The sequence below is a fragment of the Nuphar pumila genome, chromosome 7 (genome assembly GCF_984573655.1).
Source record: "Nuphar pumila chromosome 7, dmNupPumi1.hap1.1, whole genome shotgun sequence".
In the NCBI taxonomy this organism is placed as follows: domain Eukaryota; kingdom Viridiplantae; phylum Streptophyta; class Magnoliopsida; order Nymphaeales; family Nymphaeaceae; genus Nuphar; species Nuphar pumila.
This window is the reverse complement of record NC_143255.1, coordinates 11,626,594-11,637,282: the sequence shown is the minus strand read 5'-3', so window position 1 is coordinate 11,637,282 and position 10,689 is coordinate 11,626,594. Positions and strand designations below refer to the sequence as shown.

The 10,689-nt window shown below is 40.7% G+C and overlaps 1 protein-coding gene across 1 annotated transcript; it reads right to left on the bottom strand.

Moving 5' to 3' along the window:
• Positions 1–1,654: 1,654 nt before the first annotated feature.
• Positions 1,655–9,493, bottom strand: LOC149831135 (laccase-14-like). The gene is made up of 4 exons (XM_090012940.1): positions 9,379–9,493; positions 5,956–5,994; positions 3,339–4,286; positions 1,655–1,872 (listed from the first exon to the last, which is right to left on the bottom strand). The coding sequence occupies exons 1-4, from the start codon at positions 9,491–9,493 to the stop codon at positions 1,655–1,657; spliced, it is 1,320 nt and encodes a 439-aa protein (XP_089869066.1).
• Positions 9,494–10,689: the final 1,196 nt, after the last annotated feature.

The window sequence follows — 10,689 nt, the reverse complement described above, 5'->3', positions numbered from 1 at the left end:
TGTTATAGCAATGGCCACCCATGTTGGAACGATGGCAGTGACACATGGCATTCGTGTTGGGACGGTGGCCACCCATAATGGGATGCTAGTGATACATGGTTTCTATGTTGGAACAATGGTCGCCCACGATGGGATACAAGTAACATGCGACATCAATGTTGGGATGGTGGCCACCCATGATGAGATGCTATTGACATGTGGTGCCCAAAGCAGGTTGGTGACCACCCAGGATCGGTGAGTTACCTTGCGCCACTTGCTTTGGTATACCCTAGCTGCTTTATATGGAGAAAGATTTTCACAAAATGAGTTTTCTTCCAGTTTGTTGCTTCTTCTCGAGTCTCTCTCCTTCTCTTTCAACCTGTGAAGTTGTTTAGGGTAATTGTGTCGTGGTGATTAACCTACCCAGTGTCAGGAGATGTTAGTATTAACCTACCCAGTGTCAGGAGTTTAGGGTAAAAGTTTAAGATCGGCAGCTTCACTCTACATTTGCAGATGGCTTGACTTTCGTGCAAACAACATGCAAACCTTCTTTAACTAAAAAATAACATAAAATAAGGATATACATCTGCAGATATATGGCATGTCATTCACAAATATTATATGTGAACCTCCTTTTAATACATTATAAAAGAATGTCTTAAGGTTATTTTATCAATGCTCTTACCTTTGCATGTTTTCTTATTCGAGTTTAGCATGTTCATGCTAAACATTTATAGACATCATGACTTGGGAACCTCCTTCATATGTGTGAACCTTGTGACCTCAATTGTGGATATACTAAACATTTGCATATTCAGCATGCAAACTTATCAGGTTTGCAAATATTCTCGTTACCTTTTTGCGAATCTCCCGACCATCATGTGTTACATTTGCACAACTTCATACACATTAAATGCGACTTTGCGTATAAAAGTCAAGTTTCTTTGCAAGGGTTTTGTGGTCCTCAACCTTAGTTTTTTCAGTGAGTTTTTGATGAGTTTTTTCAGTTAGGAAGGAATTTTCTTGCTTGAGTTCCATCATACGGCATTGGCAGCACATTATCGGTGAGATTTTTGGCATCCAACACATCATTGAATGCATCCAAGTAACACTGAACGAAAACCTAGTCCACCATTACTTCCATCCTTTTATATATATATATATATATATATATATATATATATATATATATATATATATATATATATATATATATATCTATATATATATATATATAGTTGGAAACCTACAAAGGGTGTTCCTTTCTGCAAGGTCCAAAATGGGTGCACTGGATTGGTAGGAGGGGCCTCAAGAGTTTACCCAATGTTACCAATATTGGTGAGTATAGGCCCATACGCATCGTACCGGCAGAAAATTCGATACGATTCAGGGGGTGATACTGACATTGGTTTTAATAATTTTAACGTGTTACGTTATGATTGATACATAATATTTTTTTATTAATTTTTTGGCCAATACAGAAAGATTTACTTGAAAATCGGTATCTGCCAATACAGCTGAATCGGTGGCCAAACGATTCAGGGCCGATAGCGATACTGACATTGGTTTTACCAACTGGGAGCCTATCAATGTCAGCTTTTCCCTAAGTGCAGAGAGAGAGAGAGAGAGATCATAATAACTAACTAGGTTGATAGCACAAGTATTTCTATGCCCTTCATTGATCTGGTGGGTCATAGATCCCAGTTTTGTCAACAAGATCTGAATCAGTGCATGGGGGCATGTGTGGTGGTGGGGGCAACAGACTTGTTTCAGCTGTTGGGCCATCCTTCACTATAAAAACCATCGACATTCCCCAAGTATAGTGGCGATCAAAGTGGCAATGCAGCAGCCAAACGCCTGCATGCGGAACAATTATGTAAGCAGTCTCTATAGCTACACAAGAACTAGTTGACAGTAATGTGAAAATTGATCCAATGCTGGTCAGAAACTTTCCAAATAAACTAAGCAAATTTGTCATAAACAATACATAAATTATGCAAGAACCACACAAATATAAACTAAGCAAGAACCACCTAATAATATATAAGCATTTCTCTTGGCACTGTGGATGAGTCAGATTTGGGGCAGAGCAATTACTTCCAAGCTAACATGCCTTCACCCTCAAATTCAAATCAAGGTTGGGTTGTAGCATTCCCAGCCTATACATAATATTCCGTACACTTGTTTGACTTTGTGGTAGTGCTCTTGTTTTGATATGTATTTTATCAACTCACCCCAAAAGGAATGTACTAGATCTGGGTCAAGCAGGACACCGTTACACAGGATTCATGTTTAACCCAATTGGTGAGTGCGATTTAGATCCAAGAGGGTAAGTAATGTAAGGTTTTGGATTCCCAAAATGTGCCCAAAGTAATACCTTCTCAGGTTAGATCAGAGTCCAGCCCCCAGTTTAATGCATTGACAACACTGAAAATTTCCTCTGTCCTTTTGTTTAGCAGATTTGGAATATATTTGGTAGATCAACTGATAGAAACAAGCGTATTGCTTTCACACACACACACACATATATATATATATATATATATATATATATATATATATATATATATGTATATAGTACAGCATAGGTGCTTGAACATTAGGTGCTTGCGATACGTGATTGATGGTTTTTTATGCTCTTCCTGTGTTTTTTTTTTGTTTTTTTTAATGCTGCCTGTTCAGATGTGATCTCTGTACTTGATTTTACAAGGATCAGCTTTTGAAGTGTTTGATTCCGACACATGGGTGGGTTTTTATACGTTTCAAAAAATCAATGGTCCAAAATCTTTGTAAAATTTTAAGGCTTCAAATATCATTTTTTCATCCAAAACACCTGATCCAGGTATGGATTCCTTGTAAATTGACCATGCCCAACACATTTATGGGGTCAGAGCTGCGAAAAAAACATCAGAAGAGCATAAAAACCCGTCTGTATAGCAAGCACCTACGCTCTACTATATATATATATATATATATATATATATATATATATATATATATATATATATATATCACAAACTCTTCTAGTGAGTTCTGTTTTGCTGGGTAAGATGAGTCAATTAGCAAAATGCAGCCAGGACACTTCCAGTGTTTGACATTTGCTAGCAAGAATAGTCTATGAATAACAAACTAGCTTGAACAGTAGAAGCATATATAAATGAATTATGTGTTTTATTGACAGTTAAAATGGACCACAAAATAATTTTGGAAACATAGAACTAAGTTTAGCAACATAAACATGTCGACATAGCATAAGCAGGACAGATTCTGCCATACTACTGCAAGACACAGTCACAATCTATTGTAAGTACTACTATGCAAAAACATGTAATGGAAAGAGAAGTGATGTAACATAATACCTGGGTTGCTTGCTCTAAACCTCACAGCAGCCCATCCTATGTATGGAACTGCGATTGTGTTCTCCAATGGAGGGTCAACCAAATTGTAATTCAATGGGTCAATATTGTCATGAAAGTTTCCGAAACCTCGTCCAACTACATAGAAATCATATCCATGTAGATGCATGGGATGATTATCTGCTCTTAGTAGTGCCGTCGATTGAAACACAATCTCAACTGTTTCATTATAGTTCAACACCTTCACTCTTGTACCAATCTCAGGATATAGGAGAGCTTCATCAGAAGTGGAATCCGTAAAATTGAACATATATGGTGGAATGCTTGGAAAGTCAGTTGTGTAAACATTATTGATGCTTTGGTAGTATGCTTTTAGGATGTCAATTGATGGATTAATGAATGATATATTGTTCATACTGGAGGCAAACTTTGTCCCATTTATACCTTTGCAGCTGGCATTAGGGCAAAGCTCAATATTCATTGATATAGTAAAGACAAACCTTGAGTCCATTTCCTGTGGAACATCAATAGGATGATCCTTGGATGCAAGACTTCGCTCTTGGATAGAAAATGCATATGCTGCATGGATATCATCAGTTGCTGGAAGGCTTGGAAATGGGAGTGAGGCTTGGGAAGTGTTGTGGCCCTGATATTCAATTATTGCTGTGGCTACAGTGTCATCAGCGTAGGCCGTTTCATCACTAGAAATGTAAGGAGCAGCAGCCATATAATAAAGTTGTTTCTGCTGGTTGGCTTGTACAAGAATATCCATCGTTTGTCCTGGGCTTATTATGACATATTCATTATCAAAAGGCTTAAGATAGGATCCATCTCTACCAACAACTGTGAGTGTATGATTTGCTATGGCGACGAAGAGCGCATCAGACATTGCACCATTGACAAGGCGAAGAAGGTAAACTTTGCCATGCTCAAACTGAAATCGAGTAGTTTCTGCAAAGAAGAAAAGGATCAAGGAACATGTTAGATAAGTTAGAAACTAATTTTCTATCAATCATTATGCCATTTTACTGTTGGAGTAAAGAAGAATTCTTTCGAGATAGGGACATAAACAGTTAGGATTCGGATCAGATGTAGTCAATACCAAATCTGACAAATCAGATATTAGCTAATCAGACTCAGATCCAGATTAGGATTTGGATGAGAAAAATCTAATACCAAATCTGAAAAAATACATGTAATGGGATTTGGATATCCATTGGTTGGAATCAAATATCTTTTGGATTCAACTATGAAATTTTAGACCGAATCCAAATCCAAGTGTTAATCGGTTTCAGTTTTCTTAACCAAATACAACTAATCGGATTTAGAATAGTAGGATATCCTATATATCAAATCCGTTGACATCCCTGTTTCAAAAGCTTAACAAATGAAAATCAAACTTTGAATACATGTGGTCAATTCAAAATGAAAAAAGGTGTAGATGGTTTCCAGCAAACAAGGTTTTAAACTATCAACTTCACAAATTATTGAGTATTTAAATAGGTACTAGCTGACTCCTTGAAAGGTGATAAAGTACATCATTGTTCCCCAATAACCTATGGACAACATCCCACCCCCCAAAGTGAGAGAGAGAGAAAAAAAAACTTAAAATTTCAGATTTCTCATATACTTAACAGAGTTATATACAATGGGATCAAGGATTACGCATGCAGAAAAAATGTTGTAAGAAGATACACATTCAAATGCACCTATTAGAAAAGAATGGATATCATGGATCCATACAAGGATTTATTTAACTATTTATAATATTTTATAACTTAAAAGAACAATTAACAAGTATAGAGGCTCATTTTATTTTTTAACAAAATATTAGAATTTAACTTGTCATTCTCTTGTTTTGCTAAAATTCAATAAAATAACAGCTGCATTCCTCATGCTGAGACGCAAAAGCTCACAAAATCTAGTAATTTTCAAATTTATTTTGGGAGATAGGATCAGGACAAATGTCCACTTGTTGATAAATTCAGAAGGTTAGTACCATCCCCAGCACCCTGACATATGAGATCACACATGGTGTGTTTCTTTTAGGATTCAAATTTATTTTTCGGACATAAAATCATGCAAAATGTCCACTTATTGTAAAAGGCAAAAAGTTAGGACCATCTCTACTCCACCCCTTTCCAGCACCCTAGAATACAGGACCACACTGGGAATGACCATTTTAGGATGAGCGCAAATGCTTACTTTTTTTTTTTGATAGCAAATGCTTAATTTGTCATGTGAAGTTTGGTCTTTTGGGGAAACAAAAACACAAGTTGTACATGAAACCTTTCTATCTATATGTCAGTATGAATGCTGCGTCACAATGACACACCAATTAGGGGCGAGTCATGCCTAGCACGAATCAGACACGCTATGATACCCCACCACAGCTATGACATGTGTTGACATTTATTTAATATTTGTAAATATTATTTTATTATTATTTAATAATATTTCCGTAAAAATACAATTTTATATATTAAAACATCAAGACATAGTTCTTTATTGATTACTATATTCAAAACAACCATGTCATCGTACTTTATTTTTGAACAAAAAATCGAACATTCATGCCGAACTCGAGTTACCTATTGGGTCGTATATATGTTGGCATTACCTGCATCAACATACACAGAAAGCGTACCTACAAGTGTATCTGCTGAAAATGAGCCACAGAGTATCACTACAAGAAAATAGGTGATTAGCGAAGGAATTATTCCGTCGCTAGTTAGCGACGGAATTATTCTGTTGCTAGTTAGCGACAACTTAATGAGAGAAACACATCCGTCGCTATAATCAATGAAATTTATGAAAATAGTGACGGAATATATCCCGTCGCTAATTACCGACGGATTTTGTGAGAAAATATTTTGTCGTAATGGACGCACCATTTAGTGACGTCTTTTACGACGAAATATATTCCGTCGCGATTTAGCGACGGAATTGGCGACGAAATATATTCCGTCGCCATTTTTCGTGTTTGGATTTACGGCGGCATAGCGACAGAATTAATGCGTCGCTAAATGTCGCATAACCCCTAATCCCAGCCCTCTTTTTCTTTTCTTCTTTCGCTGCTCCCGCTCCGGCCCTCTGCCCTCTCCCTCCCGCCCCCCCTCCGTCCCGTCGGCCTCTCTCTGGCCCCCACCGTCCACCGTTCGCCGGCTGCCGATCCCCGTCAGCCTTCCACAGCCGCCCGGAGACGCGCAGGTAATTTGCTTTTTCCGGCAAGGGGTCGACCCCCTGCGGTTCCGGCAGGGGGTCGACCCCCTGCGGTTCCGGCAGGGGGTCGACCCCCTGCGTTTTCCGTCAGGGGGTCGACCACCTGCGTTTTCCGGCAGGGGGTCGACCCCATGGGTTTCGGTAGGTCATTGGGTGCTGGGCTTCTCAAGGCCTATGCAAGATGTTTTCATTTGCCTCAATTTTTTTTTCGGCAGGTGGTGACTTTATTTTAAAACAGTGTTTTTTGCAGACTTCTCAACGGAACCCGCTTGTGCTCAGCCACCCGTGGTAAGTAAGTGACAAAAACAATGCAAATCGGGTAAATACCCGTGGTGAGTAAGTGATGCAAGCGCATCACATGTTATTTAATTTATTGGATGTAACACTTTATTGTTCACACACTCACTTAGTTGTTGATATCTAGGGCTGCTTTGTTGGAGTTCAGAGATCATGCTGAGCATGATTTTAATGTATGAGAATAGAAGTGTTCTTATTTTTGGAGTACGGATTCCATGCTAGGCATGGTAGTAGTTAGTGGAATATTGGAGTGTGTTTACTGTAGGTACATGTTTGATATTTGTTTGATATGAATGATTTCGATGTATTGCAATGTTTGATGTAATTGTATCCATGCTTGCATGTAGTTACTTTCAATTTGATTATGGCTTCCATGTGAAATTGTATAATGAAAGCATGCTTCAAATGAATGTATCGTGTCATTAATAGTTTGCACATAAAAATATTAAGTTATCAATGCATGCATCATAATTCTTGTTATTGTATGACATCATATATTGCATGATAAATTTGATATTTTCTTCATCATAGCATTCCGATGGTTCTCTTTTAACTGGTTAGCTTATTATTCGTAACATCATACGATAAAATGACTGCAAACCGTGAATGGATGTACCGTAGGATATTGAACAATGAGTTATCGCATGAATATATGGATGGTGTTGAAAGTTTTATTGAATTTGCAATGGCAAGTGTCAGTACAGTGGATCCCATAGGTCAGATTATGTGTCCCTGCAAGATTTGTAAGAATAATCGATTTGTAGAACCTCATGGCGTTAGACATCACCTATACGGGAAGGGTTTTGTGAGTGATTATCAGAATTCGACGTTTCATGGAGAAGAATTTAGAAACAATTTTGATGCACGGGTGAATGTGGTGCACGATAATCCATATATGGATTTGATATTTGATGCCGCAGGAACAAAACCGGGTTCTGCTATGAGTCCTAGTGATGTAAGAACTACAGTAGATGAAGAATCACCAAACGATGCAGCTAGTAGATTTTATGATTTACTTAGAGATGCTGATGAGCCACTTTGGAACGGTTGCGAGAGTCACACTATCTTGTCTGCAGTTCTTCAACTAATGAATTTAAAGTCCGAGTATAATTTGAGTCAATCATGTTTTGACCGTTTGTGCATGATTGTGAAGAGTATGCTGCCCAAAGATGAGAAATTGCCACAAAATTTGTATTGTGCGAAAGTTATGGTCAACGCTCTAGGTATGAGGTATAAAAAGATTGATGCTTGTCTAAATCACTGCATGTTGTATTTCAAGGATCAGGAAAACAACATATCATGCCCGTCATGTGGGCATCCTCGGTTCAAGCCAAAGATAAGAGGCAATGGTAGCACGAGATCAAAGAAAGTTTCATACAAGTCGCTCCGCTACTTTTCTATCACTCCTAGATTGCAACGATTGTATATGTCTTCAAGGACAACTAAACACATGAGATGGCATGCAAATAAAGTTCGACATGATGAAAACAAGATCACACATCCTGTTGACGGTAAAGCTTGGAAGCACTTTGATCGTACTCATCAGAACTTCGCAATGGAAGTGCGAAATGTTAGACTCGGTCTATGTACAGATGGATTTAATCTATTTGGGGGTAGATCAACTCCATACTCATGCTGGCTAGTATTTGTAACTTCATACAACCTATCATTAAGCTTGTGTATGAAATGTCCAAATCTTTTCTTGTCTCTGTTGATCCCTGGTCCGACCTCACCTGGCCAAAATCTTGATATATATTTAAGGCAATTGATTGATGAACTAAAAGTACTATGGGATGACGGTGTTACCACATATGATGCCCACAAAAAATAAAATTTCAATATGAAGGCCGTTGTTCTATGGACAATCAGTGACTTTCCTGCATATGGTATGTTATCTGGTTGAAGCACACATGGGAGGTTGGCATGTCCGTACTGCATGGAGGATTCCAACGCTATTGGATTGACGCATGGAAGAAAGCTTTGCTGGTTTGAGTGCCATCGTCGATTTCTACCCAGCGACCATCCGTTCCGATGACAAAGGAATGCGTTTAGAGCAGGCACAACTGAAATGGAAGGTCCATCTACAAGATTGTCTGGCATAGAGATTCTAAGAAGATTGCGATACTTTTCCAGATGTATTAAGAGATGCCCGCAGTCCAACACCCTTCCGTGGATTTGGGAAGGATCACAATTGGACAAAGAAATCTATTTTGGGGAACTACCATATTGGCCGACCCTATTGATACGACATTTTGTGGGAACTACCACGCCGCCTGTCGGCGATCCGCACCACCGATCAACCCCACGTTGCCCCACGATGACGTACGACGACTGACACTGGTGCCCAGTTGGCAATGGTCACTTCCGGTGATGCCCCACAGTAACACATACCGGCGAGGGCTCCATGGCAACCACCAACGAAGGTCACCCCCCTTTCCTACGAAAGGGTTCCTCTATCGGCCACCCGGTCTGGAGGTCGGCCATTACTATACCGAAAAATGTTAGTGCTCCGGTGACCGATCACATCTGCCATCGGTGCCGGCGAGGCCGCCAACCATCATTCCCCGGACGGTCTCCGACGACGGCAGACGAGATTGCAACCCAATGACTGAAGGAGTAGGGGGGCAGACGCCGGTCATCCAACGATCTCAACCCCATTCTAGCCCCGACGACGTCTGCGGTGACCACGGCGCAGGCCGACCACCCTGCAACCCAATGTCACCGGGGTTCTCAGGCGACGGCCCTTGCGGTCGAGGGACTTCCCCGGCACCACGACTCAATGGCCGCCCCTTTCGGCATATCGCCCCACAACGATCAGCTCGTTTCCCCCAATGATGGTTGACTCCACTGCAGCCCCACGACTGAAGGAGCAGAGAAAGGGGGTTTTAATCCTCGGATTCCATGCGTTGCCATACGGACGCCGACAATCCTCCCCCCCCCCCCCCCCCCGACGACGTTTGTGGCGACGCTCCAGGTGACAACCCTGGCGACATCCTGAGGCAAAACCTATTGCCAGCAAGACTGCCTGCAGCTCGATGGCCATAGGTAAAACCCTCGGTCTATTTTTTCTAATGAGGGTCGCTGGGGCTACAACCGCCACCGACGTACAGTTGTCGAGAAAAACAGTCATCCTACGACGATTGTCACCATCATTCGATGACCAACGTCGCCCCATGACGACGAACGATCACATCAGGATGGCACTGTCGCCGGTGAAGGCTGTTTCCCCATGGCAACAACCTGCCCAAAAAAGTTGTTGCTTTCGGTGACAGTCTGCCGAGAATAACAGTCATATCACAACGACAATAGTCATGTACTGGCGACCAATATTGATGGGCTACCGGGAAATACTATTGCTCCATGGTGACAATTTCACTCTTTTGCAGTCGCCTCACGACGACATACTGCTAGAAAAATAGTTATCTCACAGTGACTGTCACCGTCAACCTGCGACTTACGTCACCCCACGACGACAGTCGCAACAAATGCCTGCAGACCCGCACACACCCATGCGTAGCGGTATGCATGGTAGTGGGCCCATAACCCAATGTTGGCATTACGTGCATCAACATACACAGAAAGTATACCTGCAAGCGTATCTGTTGATGCTACACAGTATGCGTGCGAGTGTTTACCATTTTCCTCGTTCAATCGATGCCCACGATGAGCAATACCCTATAACAAGTCATCTGTACGTGGAATTTGGGTAGACGGTAGCAAAACTCTCATCATCTTAGCAGCAGCCAACCCTCTTATATAATGGGGAAAGAGGCAGTTACGTGGTAACTTTCACCCACTATCTTCTCAATGGTGTCAAACCGGGTCACCTAAATGG

Coding starts and splice junctions, on each gene's coding strand:
- LOC149831135 (XM_090012940.1), bottom strand. CDS start 9,493: ATGACCGGCGTCTGCCCCCCTACTCCTTCAGTCATTGGGTTGCAATCT. Junction 4,287..5,955: donor TTCTGTGTATGTTGATGCAG/GTAATGCCAACA, acceptor TCTTCTTTGCAG/AAACTACTCGATTTCAGTTT. Junction 1,873..3,338: donor GTTTAGAGCAAGCAACCCAG/GTATTATGTTAC, acceptor GTTCTTGTGTAG/CTATAGAGACTGCTTACATA.